This window comes from Amblyomma mixtum, chromosome 2 (assembly GCF_055824585.1).
Source record: "Amblyomma mixtum isolate Tamu chromosome 2, ASM5582458v1, whole genome shotgun sequence".
Taxonomy (NCBI): domain Eukaryota; kingdom Metazoa; phylum Arthropoda; class Arachnida; order Ixodida; family Ixodidae; genus Amblyomma; species Amblyomma mixtum.
The window spans coordinates 287,391,718-287,408,812 of record NC_143013.1 but is presented as its reverse complement, the minus strand read 5'-3'; the positions used below and the strand labels follow the sequence as shown (position 1 = coordinate 287,408,812).

Genomic DNA, 17,095 nt, shown 5'->3' with positions numbered 1-17,095 from the left:
AGTGAGAGAAAATTATTTCGACGCTGTCGCACACGCTAATCGCCTGAAATGACTGCAAGTAGAACTAGATGTGCATGCTCCGTCCGCGGCTAGACACCGCTGGAATAAATTCGCTGCCAAGCGCTCGCGTCCTTTAAACTACAGCCAAAACCTGTACCTTCATTAGAGGCGTCTCGTTGGGCATTTATGGGAAAATAGCGCAGCACTTGGGGCTGTGCTCTCTTTTAAAACTCCGTCACAAGCTTATTGTTTCAGTACCGCAGTGTATTAATATGCACCTCAGTGACAACCGTCATATTGCTAACACGTTTGGCTTTTGCAGGTTAACACATCCGCTTGCTCTAGAAGAGAGCCAATATGGCGACTTCGTTCTCTTTGTGTATCAGCTTGTTTCTGTTTGATACTATGTTACTTGAAAAACCCGAGAATCAGCAGCAGTGTGTCCCTCAACCGTTATTAATAAAATCTCGCAAACATTGGCTATTGCATGCAACTGCGGGTCCATTCAGTTCAATTCACTCCCCAATACTTTAATTGGTGTGGTCTCTGTTGCTTTTGGCCTATTTTTCGTTGGAAGTACCGATCATAGAGGACGGGTCATGGTTTTGCAACGCAAACTTCCCGAAACGTGATTGAAAATTAAACACCGTTACTTTGAAAGAATGTAGCTCTTACGACAGGAGGCCGGGGATTCATAAGGTTTTTGCGCGTTGTTCCTATTCCCTTGGTGCAGACATGATGCAAAATTTATTGTTTAACTGTTTTGTTCATTTTTCTCTTGCGTTCGAAACTGCGTCGGCGTAACATAACGATCCACTCTGTTTTGTTATTTCTCGTCAGTCTCTGTACTTTCCGTCTCATCACTGGCTCAAGCGACCCCGCGTTCCCGCTATCGCTATGCTTGAGCCAATAACGAGAATCGAATGCGGGACAAGGCCTCGCTTCGGGTTGTGACGAAGCGCGGGAAATCCAAAAAAGACATTGAGCCGGTTTCAGATTTTTTTTTTTAATACACCAGCCCATCTTGTGGTAAAGCTACAGCATTTGTCGTAGCTGCACAGTCATTGTCCGAGGCCTCAAATAGACAAAGTAAAGAGATGGCACATAAAAATCAAAGGAGTGGTTAAGACACTCGCTGTTCCCTTAATAAATGTCGTGCCAACAATCTCACTTTCGTTGCGTTTCTCAGTTTTGTTGTTCCCATGAGCCTTTTACATTCCATTGTGTCGCTCAGCTTCCCTTTCTATCGATTCTGTTTTGTAAGCGGGGAGGGCTTCCTTTTGAGGCGACATAATCTTGCACACTTAGTTACCGAACCACATCAGCCATAAGCCTTGAGATTAGGATAGTGCCCGCAGGCAAACTGGGTTATTTTACGCAAAGCATTGAACAAGAAATGAATATACACCCAATTTCCTGCATGCACTGAATGTAGTGGCACCAGGTGCGATGCAGTCCATTAGGAGCATTCTTCAGGGCGCAGCCGGTGAAGATCCACCTGGTATATGTACCTGTGCTGGCCTTCCCGCGTCATTTTTACACTTGTTAGGCCAAATCACTTTCACAGGTCAGATCACTAACGAGACGCGATGGAGATGACTTATGTGGAAGCGGCCTCTTACCTAAAGCGAATGAGAGTTTCGTCTTCGGTAGTCGTTAATCTTCGGTGCCGCCACCTGTCAAGAGGAGTCACGATCGACTAAGCTCGATATTGCAGCGCTGGTCTTGCAAATCAAAGCCTATCATAAGAAACAGATGTTATTATTGCCACAAACCTGTAGCCGCGTGACAGTGTTAGAAGAAGCCGTTATGTGCGCTGCTCCTAGTTGTTACGGCCCGAATTATGTGCTTTGAACATGCGTTTTTCTTCTCGCTGTCGTGTCGTGACTATTACATTAGCGGGGCTCATCGAGCAGTCCTGGTCAGTACCAGTTCGAAGAAAAAGGAAGGGGGTTTCGGAAACCATGTTTTCACCTTCGGGGGCGAATTCGAGGAAGGCCTTTTTTGAGTCACCCGAACCGCAGCTGCTAGAGCCTAAGTAAGCACCATCTCCCCCTCCCCACCAATACAGAGGCCTCGTGCCCGTTGTCATGATAGAACGACATCTTAATCACAAATTAGTCACATAATTCGTAGTCAGTCACATGACCTACATAAATAGCATACCCAATTGGTCCGATCCAAAAACATTCTCATCTTTTCACATCCCTCTTACCAACACACTAGAAGCAGGAGCTCTATTCCCGTTGCGTGCCTCTGAACTTTTTCTTTCGACTTTCTTTTTTAATACTCAAGTCACGTGTTTAGTTTGAGGACGTCACCGTCCCCATAAAACGCCCTGGTCGTAGCTGGGCAAACATATTCCCGACCGCTGCGATCACCAGTACACCGTATGCAAGCACTCTCTCTCCGAGTGCGTGTTACACGGAAAGCACGAGGAAACTTCAACTGAAATATTAAGCATACAAACCAATTTTTCCTATAGAACAGGACCGATTGAGTGAATTGAGGAAACGAGATAGAGCTATACTGCCCCGTGGTGAGAGGATGGCAGCTGTAAGGAAGACAAAGAGCTCGCAACGGATACTGTTTATTGGGCAAACTTGCGTCACGATAGCAGCACGTTCAATGCTGGCAATCGTTTCATGCACGGCAAGGAGCCGCTCAACATGCTTCACGCACTTACAAAGCATTATCGCATATTATTGTCCACTGGTGCTTACCGCGGTACATGTAAAAAACAAGACTGGATAGTGTGTGTGTGTGTCTTGCACTCGTTTGCACGCAATAATGAACGAAAAATAAACAAAACATGCAGCAGCAGAACTCCCAATGAAGTAAGGCTTGAAGTAACAGATAATACATCCTCTCAGTATACAAAGCATTGCCACATGTCCTTATAACCTTAGCTCATAAAATGATTTCTGAAATGCACGTAGCAATTAGAAATTTGCCTTTTTTTATGTTGTATGCGTTAAGATCTCCACACAGAAAATTCACTTCACCTTACAATTAGCGAAAACAATCAGCAAGACCAGTTCCAAACGGTGGAGCACTCAAGTGTTCAGTGTTCGGTCTTGTATCTGACACACCATACTCCACATTTAAAGCGTCTGACTACACAACACAGAAAGCACGCTCCCAAATAGTTGTGGTCACATAGCTGGTTTCGATATTACCTCTCAGCCTACTCCTTAGGTTACAGAGGTAGGAAGGTGTCATGGAACTCTTCGTCTCATCCACGTGCTCCCTAAGGAACGCATCATTCAATTTAAAAATACTAATAAAAGAAAAAAGCTTTTGTAGCATATTTGGTTCGATGTATAGCTAAGCCTAGTTTTCTTTGCAAGTAAAAACTCTTGTTTGCCGTACACATTATGACGGCTCCTACAGTATAATGAAGCCTACTTAAAAGGTTTCGCAGGATATGATCTCATACGTTGTGAAAAGCAATTTTGTCCCTCGTTTAAGTATCCACCTAGATGTTGCAGCTGGCTAATAAATACTTCGCAGCCGCAACCAGCGCCCCCAGCAACGGTTCCACTGTGACGCTTGTGGTGATTGCAGCACCGGTGAACTTGAAGGATCTGTAGACGACCCGGTTGCCCAGGCTTTGCTGCTTGCGCAGGTTTCCGGCGACCCTATTCTTGCAGGTGCCGAAGTAGTAGTACAGGTTGTTCCTCAACTTCGTCAGCTGCAAGCACACCCCGTAGGCAAAATTAACGACCGTCAACTCAAAAGAATTAACGTTGATCAACCCTCGTTTGATAGAAACATCTGCTGTTAAAGCTAGCACAAATGCGCGGTTCAAGATTACCCGTACTCAGACACAACACACGCGCATGCCCGGGGGCAGTGCTCGATTTGTGCCTTCGCCCTGTCCCACATGCACTCGCCGCCATAAATTTATGGAACACAAATTTGATTTTAAATACGTATTTTTTTTTTTTGCATAAAGGCCTCAATAGCTGAGATTTAATAGCCCGCTATGTAATTCGCACACTGTTAACTAGGGTGCATACATCTACACCACGAAGCGTGCAACAACGGTGATGCAAATGCTTTTTTCCATTAAAATTTCATTCCATGAACTTTAGACTCATAAATTTATGGAACACAAATTTGATTTTAAATACGTATTTTTTTTTTGCATAAAGGCCTCAATAGCTGAGATTTAATAGCCCGCTATGTAATTCGCACACTGTTAACTAGGGTGCATACATCTACACCACGAAGCGTGCAACAACGGTGATGCAAATGCTTTTTTCCATTAAAATTTCATTCCATGAACTTTAGACTGCGGGTGTACATTTGAGCTGCATCATTTAACATGACCCAGTACCAACCAATTCGCCCAGCTCAAATCTTGCATTAGTAAATTGCTCTCACTGCCACGTCTTTGCTTTGACAGTTTTGCAAAATCGCAGGACATAAGTGACCTCAGAGCAGGGCCTTTGCCAATGAATACAACTCGTGCCACAAAAAAATAATAATAATAACAATAACAAACTAGTCAAAAGTGGGATGTTGCGAAGTCGTTATCTAGACGAAGTACGACTAGGCCTATGTTGCCATCGATGTTCAAAGACTGCAGTGAGAACTTGTTCAAGCTCACTACCCTAGCAAGACCTAGCAGGGAAGCTGCTTACCTGCTGCTCGCCGATGAAAACCGCATTGCTGAAGACCACAACGAGCGCCTTGTTAGTGCATGGCGGGAAAGTGAGTGAGCCCAGGTAGATGTAGTAGCTCAGCGTCGTGTTCGGGAGAAGGTAGGCCATGGGAATCTTGGTCTCGGTCGAGTTGCCCCGGGACGTCATGTGTTCCGTGGCATTGACGAGTACATCCAAGAGCGGGTTGGGCGCTTCCCGTTTCTGCATTCGAGCAAAGAACAATGTTCCAGGACGACTTCATTCCATGCCTATACACGATTTTAATGTCGATACCTGGACGCCGCCATGTTTGTTTTACTCGAGCGCCGCCTACCACCGGCGCCATCGTGGGCTGATAATTTGCAGCCCGTGGGCTGCCGACGAAGCAGCGTGTAATCTGGAAGTGTCATATCCATCCGTTTTATTCCTGCCAGGCCTAGAAATTTTGCGTGCGGGTTTGCCTCGTGTTAATCCACGTGCGTGCTATGCTATTCGAGCTTGCAACAACCAACCGGGAGCAGGCGACCATTCTTCGACGGAGCGAACGATCAGCACCGGTGAGTGCTATGCCCGCAGTTGGCGCATGCAGTTTTTGTCGCCGCTTGAGTGTAGGGCAAAGGCGGCATCTCGTTAACCAATACACGCGTCTCGCCCAGACCGTGTCCGGTCGCCGCCTCTTGGACCGGTTACATATCAGACATGATCACCATACCATGGAACGGGTTCGAGTGCCAGAACTGTGGAGAAGCGCCCTCTACGTTCGACCCCTTCCGACTAAGATGAACAAGGAGGACCATAACGGCCGGCGCCAGGCGCGGGCGAATGCCCTGCACCGCCGCTATGGCTCAAAGAAACACGTCTTCTACGTCGACATTGCAGGCCCCTACCGCTCCAGGGGGGAAAGGTACACGGCTGCAGTCATACACGAGGGAAAACAGGTGGACGGCCTCTCGTTCAGAGCGCCCAACTAACGCATGCGGAGGAGGTGGCGATCGCCCTCGCAGCCTCCCATCCCAACTCTAAATTCATCCTCACAGACTCTCGCGGAGCCTGTCGTAACTTTGAGTTCGGTTGGATCACTCCACTCGCTCAACAAATTTTACACCGCAGTACTCGCGACGGCGATCCAATTCATCGCTCAATCATATGGGTCCCCGGCCACCAAGGCATGCCAGGTAACGAAGCCGCCCATGAGGCAGCCCGCGCACTCACTCACCGGGCACCAGGCGTCCCTTGGGAGGAGCTTAACCCAGATCACAGCCCTCTCCTTTCTTTTAAAGAAATTACTGAGCACTATCGTGCCGAACACCGGCGATACCCAGTTCCTATGAAAGGACTGGGTAAAGCTGGCGAACGAATTCTCCTCAGGCTCTTTACAAACACCCTGCTGTGCCCGGCGGTTCTCAAGCACTTTAATCCTTCTTTGACGGCCGCTGCTCATTCTGTGGGGAGGTGGCCGACACCTTCCACATGGTTTGGGCATGCAGAAAAAATCCTTCTCTCCCCCCAATCACCCCTTCCCCAACCCGAGAGGACTGGGAGGCGGCCCTGCTCAGCTGCCAGGAACTATCGGCCCAACAGGCCCTGGTTCGGCGGACTTGCGTAGCGGTCTCGACCAACGGTATCCCGGAATGAGGGACTCCGCCTAGTATTGTAAGGGGTGAGACCCATTAGGGGCCTCTCCCCGAGCACCTCTCTGTAAGTTACTAAATAAATGCTCTTCACCACCACCATGGTACTGCATGTTAGAAAAATAATAAGGGAGTAATTGCTCATTGACACCCACCCAAGCGCAGCCATACGGCTGCAAAGGAAAGGAAAGGAAAGGAAAGGAAAGCTTTCCTTTGTAGCCGAATGGCTGCGCTTGGGTGGATGTCAATGAGTAATTACTCCCTTATTACAAATCTACACCACCTCGGGGGATTCCCCTAAACATTTGACCAACAATGTTATAAAAATGAAAGCAAAATGTGTTGGAACATGCATATCGCGAAGAGCAATCGAATATCTAGTTTTCCGTGGAGCACAGTTTCTCATCTGCGCTCTAGCTGCCTGCTTGGCCATGGCGGGTGTGACAATTTAGATGCAGAGCTTGCGACAGAGTACGCCGTTCACAACTTGAACACTTTGGAAACAGCACCGAAACGAATCTACGTCTGATCATTACAATGCTTGTTTGCGATGAAACGCGCTACGGAGTTGAAATTCGGTCCCTCCTGCCGCTTGCGTAGGGCTGTTCGTACTACGAGCGATACAAGTCAGTTCACTGAAAGCAATTCGCATTCTCCCTTACTCCGTTCCCGCTAGTGCTCACTGGTACACAAATACCGAAAAATGTGTAATTACACGCTGTGATAGCTTGTACGCTAATGAAACGCTATTACCGCTTACCGACAGGCCGAATTGCCGCACCTGTATTGAGAATTCCAATCTCATTCGGGTAGGGGCACTGCTGAAATCGTTGCATTTTTATGCGAAGCATATTACTAGAGCTACACTACAGCTCGTCGAGCGCGGCGGTGGAGCTACCATGACCACGTGACACCACGTGACAACATGACGTCACCGCAGAGGAGAGATGGGCTGCCGGCTCGCGCGGTCGGCTGCGGCGGTGGAGGCTCCACATCAGAGGCGCGGCGGCTGGCCACGTGACAACATGACGTCACAGCAGAGGAGAGATGGGCTGCCGGCTCGCGCGGTCGGCCGCGGCAGTGGAGGCTCCACGTGACGCTACAGCAGCGGTATAAAGCTCGCGCCGAACGGGTGGTGGCGTTCCTCTCTTCCTGTACGGTGCGGTTCGGGTGTCCACCGAGATGACAGAGAACTACTGCGCCATTTCCTTTCCTCAAAAAGCGTTGCGTTCAAAGGGCAAGGCATCGCGCCGAACGGGTGGTGGCGTTCGTCCCTTCCTTTACGGTGTGGTTCGGGTGTCCACCGAGATGACAGAGAATTACTGCGTCATTTCCTTTCCGCCTAGAAGCAGGGCTGATTTGAGCGACGACCAAGCCTAGCCATCAATATGCTTCGCATCTGACTAGGCTTAACCTTAGCTAAGCCTCAGCCATTTTTTTTTTATTTGATACCTCAAAGGCCCCTGGTATGGGGCATTTGTTGTATCTCTGGCACGGTTATGCATAGTGGACTTTTTACAGTGCATTCGATGTAATTTCAGTCGAATAATTTATTAAAATTCATGGCAGAGTTTACCGTTCCGTGCATACGGTGTTTTTTCTTACGTTGCTGTGGCTGCATTTTTGCTCACTTTGCAGTTGGGTAAAAGTCCTTGTCGCCGCGTTCATTCGTGCCATGCTGCGGAAATTAAATTAGTATTTTTGTACTAATGGCATGTTTTTTGTTTGTTTGTTTTTGCAGGTGGCGATGCCGACACGCTCCCGATATTGGCGGACATGTGCGATGGCGAAACGAAGTTGCGGCCAAATTTGTGAAGTCCTCACATCGAGTGCTGGTGAATTAAAACAGTTTTGCCAAGGCCGTCCAAAAGCTTCATCTCTCAAAATTATTCACGAAGTATTATAGTTATTATAGTCACGAAGTAGTAGTTGACTCCTTATCGCACCAGAAACACTGCTCTCGTACAGTGTCGTTCGCCCAGTTTCTGCACCGCATCACACGATCGGTAAACTAACCACTGTCGCGCATATAACGGTCACTGTCCGAGTTTGTAGGTCGCTGCAGTCCCGCTGAAACAGACATATACATAGGGAAGGAAAATGCACGGTCCCGATTAAGGGCGGAAACACTTCGCCTGGCCGCTACAACTTCACCTTTTTATATACCCAGTGAACCCATCGCCTGCGTCCTCCATGACCTTGCTCTTCCGGCTTGTGGCTTCACACTGTCAAGTATCGCCGAGAAATTCAGTGTAGAAGTTGTTTTCATTAGTGTGAATTAAATCAAGAAGCCGATAGGTCGAGACCGCAGTGCACGTCTTGGGTTACAATGCCACGACGGCTGGAAATACAAGTGAATCGGTTGAATCAGTTCAAAACAGAGTGGTCATATTCATCCATTCTCTCGGTTTTTACCATATCAGTGTGTCAGCATTGAAAGCCTAATCCGGCTTATTACCCCTCTTAGTTCGTCGCTGTATTGCCTGTCTTTGCTTATCTCATTAACTTCTCCATTGTCCACTTAGCTGCCCGCTTTACTTTTGTGTTTTGGAAGTCGAATATGACACCGCAGACGAATAGTAACCAGAACACGGGTTGCTTATTGTCATCCGGACGTCAGACCACGCGTTCCGCTGGTCAACGACTGCCCGCACAAACAGACCGCAATGCCCTTATATCAAGATCCAGAGAGAAAGAAAGGGGCGGCGCCCTAACACCGACACGTGGCAGTGAGTTAGCTATTTGCTTATCGGAACACAAACTCTACTCTTACCTTGTCCCGCCAGTCCGCATATCTCACCGCAGTCGTTATCATTTGCACATTTCCTGACCACTTTCCCATGCTGTTACTTTTGCCGCTTCATTTTTTTTTCTGGGGGGGGGGGGGGGGGGGGGGCTGCTGCAGACTGGAGCGACCTACCCAACATCGAAGCCATCACGTGCTCATAAACTGTGCCGAAAATGTCACCAGTCATCTTTAACTCCGTTAAATACTTGTTTTCGATGCTGTGTGTACCCACCCCCTATGTAATATCCCTCGCCGGATATTTAAGGTATTAAAATAAAAAGAAATGAACGAAATTAGAAACCAGGCCGGCCTACCTCGAAGAGAATGACAAACATAGCCAAGCCTTTGTCGCGTCGGAGGCAGTCAGTGGGCGTCGGCTTCTCGCAGGACATAAGTAGCTGGAGCTGCGCAAGGAAGGCGGAAAAGAACATTCGACTTAACGTTTTCAAGCAACGCCGGGGAAATGGAGAAAAAAGGGCATCTCTCTAGTACACGGCAAAGGGGTAGGAGAACTCTTCAAACAGCTCACGAATTCGAGAGCATTGTGGAGCGCACCACAACGAGTTACAACTAGGGCCCTTTGTTATGAGATTTTTTTCTTTTTGGAATTCGGGGGGTTAAAAGATACATGAAAAAATTTCAGTTCAATTTTTTTTAAGCCGGGTTATTAAAAAAAAAGTTCCATACTCCAGGTTTTTCGACTTATTTTTTCAAGCAAAGATAACTATTAGCGTTCATTTTTGTGCAGGACATCAGTTTATTTGCTCAATATTTTTGTGAACCATCCAGAAATGGAAGAGTGCACGAAGGAACTACTTTTGAGAAATGAAACATTACTTTATTTCTCATTATAATTATGTCGTTAAGAACATATACTATTCCCAAGTCCAGCACTTGCCGTTTCAGCTCGCCCTGTCTGGCGATGTACACTGCATAAACATTTATTCGATACAGCAGTGGTCATTTTAAACACACATCTGCCTTAAAACAGGGCTTCGTTAGCGTCGGTAGCACATAATGAAATGATGCCACTGAGACTTCAGGCCACTCGCAGTCTTTTGGCTTCTATCTCTTGAAACAAACTATCCGAACCTATTCCCAAAATAGGTCAGACCAAGAATAACAAGCACTAAAAGAGGAAGAAAATCAACAAAATAACTACAAACAGTGCATTACGGTTCGTACAAGACATCCGCCATTGACCATGCGTTTCCCTCACTTTTTTGCATTGCGGAACTGCATTTGGTTGAAGGCGCACTTTCGGGCAAAAATCAGGGCTTCACTCCATCTTCGAGAAATCAGCTCGTGGCACAAGAATCCGGTGAAGCAGGAAATACGAGGGGCCCTAGCTTCTGCATAAGAACACCAATTGGCCATTATAACGCGTTCTTACTATTCTCAGCTGAACCTCGGTGATGCCATACAGTTCGTCAGTGAGTGTGTTTTTTCAAACACTTATCCGGAAATTAATCCGTTTACATGGCATACACGTAGCTTTTGGCATGCTTTAAGTTGCAGGTCTGACTGGAAAAATGCAATAAAAGTTTTTTTCTTAACAATACTTGACTGCAGTAATTTTCTGGCGGATTTTCCCAAGGTAGTGCCGGAAAAAGCATGTTAGCCTAACTTATATCCGACTGTCGTTGTCAGTCGTATTTCTACCACTAGTTGTGCGACCAACTGTGCCAAATTCATCTTGGTGTTTTGACGCGTTAATAATTGCGCTGCGCATAGTGTCACCTCGGCAGCGAAGTCGCGCCCGTCCAGTGTGTGCTCCGATCCCTTCTCGCTGGTCTCGTTTCCGAAGCGGAAGACTCCCTTGGACAGCTTGTAGCGCGCCGGCAGCGGGCCTCCGTACGACTCGAGGTGAGCGTCCTCGGGCGTGATGTACACTGTGTCACAACGCAGCAAGCGACAGCTGCGCACTAGTCATAACTACTGCATTGCCACCGCGTGTTAGGCTATGCGGTTGGTAGTGCACCGGCGAGCTACGCTCCAAACACGAAGAGGGCTCTATGAGAGTAAAGAGGAAGTAAACTGTCCTCTAGCGCACACCCTTTTATAAAAGGGAATATGCTAAAAGACAACTTGCTCCCTTTTCCCTCCTTTGTGTTTCGAGTGTAGTTATCTTTTCGTGGTTGAGCTTTGCACAGTTATATAGAGACTGTGAACTTTGTGTTGATAGTAGTGTAAGTTTTTTTTATTTGTTTATTTATTGCGAAAATATGCCCTTTGGCATAAGATGGTTGTAGGTACATGCGCAAGCCTGTGTCGGCTATGAATGCCAACAAAGCCCAGTATTGGGGCCCATGGCTCCAGATTTGAGTGCCTGCTGGTCGACTGGGGAGGTAACCCTGAATGCCGAGGTGCCGCATTCCACACAAAGTTTTAATCCACACAAGGTTATGAGAAGTACTCCTCTTTTTTTCGTACACCACTATCTTCATTGGCACATTTGTTGAGAACCTAATCTATTCTACGCTGCTTGTTCTGCTTCCATTGCGAGAAAAGTAATACACAATGAGCGGATGACGTTTCCAAGACGTTGTAATTTAAAGCCGTTCCTCCGTAATCGGGTGGAGCTTCTCGTTATGTATTCTGCAACTTTCTTGTCGGTCATTTTGCGCTTAAAAAATGCCAGCCCACTATTTTAGATCCAGGAACCTACGGCATTTGCAAAATGCCGAATTTCTTTCACGACGTAAGCGCCCTCATTCAGATGCCCCGTGCTTTCAGAGAATGGGCATTATGCGAGGTCAGTGCTTAGTGTATGTATAAAATAAATCTGTAAAGTGTTTTATACAAAAACCTGGCTCAATTTCGGGGAAACTGGGCCTTACGATGGTTATTCCGCTATCTAACTTGCTCTTAAAGACTTCCTGCGTATCTGACATCTGTAATATTCATTGACTGGAGCAAGGTCACGGACTGTTCACATACTGCATGTGCACTGTATATTTTCTTGAGTTCTTCGTAGCGTACAGCGTTCGCCAAAAAGTTCAGAGCGCATGGGGTTTGAGTCCGGGCCGTGCTGTATGGTTCGTTCTGCATCTCAGGTATTTCAAATGCTTTCAAATTAGACCAACTCTCGTGCTTATCCCTCCGAATGTGGGGACCTCCACGGACTATACAAGGACGCCACAATGCAGTTAACAAGAGAACCGCTCGGACTCCCTATTTTTGACAAAGCTGTACACAGAAGAATTAGTGTGGATGTTGTGCATCTTGTATATAATTCCATTTTTTTTTAATGGAAAGCATTATATGGCTCCGTCGCGTCAGCAAAACACGTCCGCAAATTTCGTCCGCACGATTACGTCGTTCTCTTAAGATAAAAGTGTGCAAGTGTGATTGTGACAGATAGCGCGTGATAAAATGTTGCATGGAAAATATTCGGTTGATGAGGTGCTGATAGCTGATTAAGCGCGCAGAAAGGCGAAAAAATACACCTCGACGTCAAAACAGCCATGGACGTGGATATAGTACGTGGACGTCAGAACAGCCACGGACGTCGATATAGTACATGGACGTTTTGCTTTCGCATTGCTCCAGTGCTGGTCGCCGCCGTGATCTCAAAGTTTTTTTCATTTTCAATATTCATCAGATCCACGTTTCTTTGATGGTGATCGCATTTATTTATTGGCAGCAATGTTTCACTGGCAATGTAAATCTCTCCATTTCGTTGCAACGAATATATTAAGGGACACACGCACGTTCCATAAGTTCACGAGTGCAGGGGCTCAACTCCTTACGCGCGTGTCCCCCGTTCTCGACCTTGAAGCGGAAGGGCACGTTGTAGCCGAGGAACGAGATGGGGGCGAAGCTCTTGAAGCTCGTCTGCAGGAAGTTGATGTTGACGGGCGACTGGCCGGGGTTCCCGCACGCCTTCTCGAAGTGCGGCCACGCATCCTGGTCTGCGGGGAACAACGCGGAATTGCTTTTCTTTTTTTTTTTTTGCCGCCACGCGCACTCCTACTCGCTCCGCTCATTCGGTTGCCACCTTAAAGCGTAATCCATGCAGCACAACTAATCGGCATAATATTGGAAACGTATCGGGAAAGGTCGGCCCAACAAAGGCCCAGAGTGAAACCATCCATTTTCAATATTGGGCCGATTACATGTGCTGCTTAGGGATTAATCACGCACCCGTTATGCGCAAGCATGCGCTGTAGTTACGTCAGCGGCTCTTAAATATGTGTAGCGCTTCCGTATGAAATTTTTTCGCCATATAGGCATTCTAAATCTGAACTTATCTCTCAATGAGCTGCTTTGGAAGTACGCCTTCTATGTGCAGGTGAATGTAATAGGAAAGATAACATTTAGTTCCGGCTCAACAGCAAAAGATATTCTGCTCCTGCATAGAGTTTAGAAGATACACGGAGAAGATCAATCGTTTAGAAAAATCTACTAAAAAAAAACTTCATTCTCTTTGATGCTTGAAAAGTAATCTTTGCCGGCACACTGATGAAGTGTATATTTATTACTGATTCGACCTCTAAGCAGTTGCATGGAGTTCATGATGTGCTTAGAACATAGCTCTACGCATATTTTTTTTCATTACTTAATATGAGTTGATTCATGATAAAACCTTTTTTCTGGAACGATTCAGCAATTATGTTGGCTGTGAAGGTTTACTGGATTTGTACTTAATCTCAGTAAAGAAATAAAAATGACCGTTAATTTTCTGGTTTGCTTTTCTTTTTCTCGCAGGAAATAATTACGAATTGGAGAATCAGCACTCTTCTCACCAATCGCACGTACTGGAACGGTGATGCCACAGGATTTTTAGAGTCATGTATCATCAGGGGGGTTATGTACGCCTCGGATACGCTACAAGAACAACAAATCATGACAGAAGTGTTTACTTACTTTCTGAAAAATTGGGGTCCACATTGGTCACGTTTCCGCAGTACGGTGACTTGTGGGCCCATCTACCGCCGTCGCAGTACTCGCGCCCTGCGAACAGTGCCCACAGTATCAGCAAAGGTTCACAGGGACATCCAATTCCATTACGTGTTGCCAATGCAATAGCATCAGCAGCTGTCGATGCCTTTACCGGAAGTGACGTCACTTCCTTCCTTCTGCCAAAGGGAATTATCCCGTCTCGATACGTCACTTCCATCCAGCCAATCTGCGAATTTCCCATTAGCAGAAAGAAGGAAGTGACGTCACTTCTTTCCTCCTGCCGATGGAAATGATTCAGTCTGGTGACATCACTTCCATCCAGCCAATCAGCGAATTTCCCATTGGCAGGAGGAAGGAAGTGGCGTCACTTCCTTCCTCCTGCCAATGGGAATGATCCAGTCTGGTGACATCACTTCGATTCAGCCAATCAGCGAATTTGGCTTCCGACGACGCATTTTCTTCAAATGAGAGTTCTAATGCTCTCGCATTATTATCTTTTGCCGGCTACCCAAGCATCGTGGCTTTATGCATCACAGCTGCGCGCTGCCAGTGTCACCTCTCGTAACGGTGTACAGAGCTTTCAAATAATTCAAGCTTTATCTTTAGGCGCTTAGTACAAGTGAAGAGTAGATGACTCATTTCCGAATCCAGCGGCTAAATGAGGATATCATTGCAATGACACAGCCCATGCATTGACCATTCTAGAGCGTATCAAAGCGTAGACCACTCACATCCTGCCACCGGTATGATGTCCCCCATAAGATGATGGAGGGCAACCCTGTGGTATAGGTCGCTGCCGAGAGCAGGCCCCGGTACGCATGCGCATACCAACCAGGTGGTCACCAAGGCAGGGCACGCTGGAGAAGCTGGCTTCCGAGGCGTAGCCGCACCTGCAAAAAGACACGAAACGTTCCCAAGCTTTAAGTGCAACGCAGGCTTGTTTAAAATGCCTATGACGATTCTCCAAAGCAGCGGACGCGACGGACACCGCGAACGCCTTCTCAGCGGCGCATAGCTGCACGGGGAAGAAACGGGGTAAAAAAAGGGAGAGAGGAAGAAAAATAACCCGCTCACCGCTTTTTAGAGAGAGGAGCCAGTCTTACTCCCGCCAGCAACGTGTACTGTAAGTTTATGGGGCGCCTTTTCCCGTGCCCTCCTCAGGGCACGTCGGTGACCCATTTCGGCATTAATAAGTATCGCCTACTTACAATACCATGACAGTGTCCTAGGAAGTAAACTGGAACTTAGGCCCGTGAGCTACCACTTCGCCTTTCTGCACAAGCTTTATTAATGGCAAATCACTTTGCTTTAGGATGTAACCATAATTATGAAGACGACCATGAGACCGCCGCTGGATTTTCCGCAGAACGGGAGACTTAACGCGGTCGCGTTAATACGCCACTATTGTAAATGCAAATTGAAAATTGGGGGCTTTAACGTTCCGAAGCGACACATGAGCCATAAGGGACGCCAATACATTGAGTTCGTGTGATGTTGTGAAGACAGTCCTGTGACAATATGGATTTATGTCTGAGGTGCTGTGCTTAAGGCTGAATTGTGTTAGCTGGTTAAAAATGAGTCCTGTGTCCACCACAAACAACAGGTTTCTGCCTTCAGCGGCGACACGACAGCTATAAGCAAGCATTGCAGATTGCACGGGATGGGCTTCACTTTGAAAGCTAATTGGGACAAATCTATTATTGTTCCTCCTTTTTTCACTAGAAAAATCACTTTCCCAGTATTTAAACGCGCAAGATTGTGCGCGCATTTTGTTGCGTGTCAGTTTAAGTTTATATATACTTAGATAGTCTTAGACTTGTTGGTCTATGTCTTCTTGAGAATGCATTTGTCTACTTTGTGCTTGTCACGTGACTGTAACCAATTGATGCACTTATGTCGTTCTAGTAACCTCTCTTTTGTCACGATTTCAGCCAGGGAGCCTCATCTCTCTCTGCTCCACCTGCCTTGTGCCGTCACCACACATTTCTCAATGCATATTTAACCTATAATGCATTTAAAAATTTTCAACTCATTTGGTTCCAGTTATAAAATACGCCAGAGACCAATTAAATATTTAGGCAGGCAAGAGCCGCTTATCCTGTGCATGTCAGTAGTCACAAAACGGCATATCAAGGTCACAAACCATCTGCGACTACTGCTGGCTAAGTTTGTCTGTGCCCAGAAAAAAAGCAGATGCCTGTCAACTAAGAACTGTATTGGGACCGACGTTACGCTCTGACACGCACATATAAAACTCGCTGGTAATGTCCGAAACTAATTTCCTATCCAATATTTTTAACACTTGCTTAAGTTAAAACATAATCGAAGTTTTCGCGAAAATCTCTGCAGCAGGGCACTCAAAACATATCGATGAGCTACGTGTTATTCTGACGCTCTGAATAGTCCTACGATAGCAGGCTGAGTACATCTTATCGCAACGTACGCCCACACAACCAACAGTAGGCGTTTACGGTTCGATAAGCGATGATGAATTCTAGAAACTGTTAACGCTTACTTGAACGTCCCATGCTGTCGTAGAGGACGCCGTCACGCTCGCTGGCTAGTCTTTGGAGGCGATGGAACGGCGACCTGAACGCCTTAACCGTCTTCTTCTTCTGTGCTGGCATGAGACAGAACGTGATTTGAGCTGGCCATCTTCTTTCTTCTTGTGGCATTTGACGCATATGCCAGACACTGAAACTCATTGGACAGCACAAGCAGCCGGCCGGCAACAACTAAGTAGCACCTTTAAAAGAAATTTATTATGCATGATATTGTCACGAATATTACACGGCACACCGTTAGATACACAAGAACTGTTCCAGTCTGCCGAGCGGTCACCAGCAAGCAGGCGAAAAACACTTCTTCTTCCTCGTCACAGGCGAGATGGCGGAGCCCTTCTTCTTCGTCCACTTCTAAGCTGTATCATTGCTCCCTCCTCTGCAGCATCGCCTCGATGCGGGCCGCTTTCATAGAGGGGAAAATGGGTTGGACACGGGAAGTTAAACACAGCTATCACGACACAGAACCGGTGGCACTCAAAGTACAATCAGCAGGACGGTCGTAGTACGGCTTCATACGAACGACGTGCACAACATCCGGATGCGGTGGTCTGCGCGATG

At 46.9% G+C, this 17,095-nt stretch overlaps 1 protein-coding gene across 1 annotated transcript; it reads right to left on the bottom strand.

The window, feature by feature from the left end:
- Nucleotides 1-3,478: 3,478 nt before the first annotated feature.
- LOC149364383 (carbonic anhydrase 1-like) lies at nucleotides 3,479-16,600 on the bottom strand. The gene is made up of 8 exons (XM_089568676.1): nucleotides 16,489-16,600; nucleotides 14,705-14,863; nucleotides 13,938-14,024; nucleotides 12,821-12,982; nucleotides 10,809-10,960; nucleotides 9,383-9,472; nucleotides 4,650-4,871; nucleotides 3,479-3,694 (listed from the first exon to the last, which is right to left on the bottom strand). The coding sequence occupies exons 1-8, from the start codon at nucleotides 16,598-16,600 to the stop codon at nucleotides 3,479-3,481; spliced, it is 1,200 nt and encodes a 399-aa protein (XP_089424802.1).
- Nucleotides 16,601-17,095: the final 495 nt, after the last annotated feature.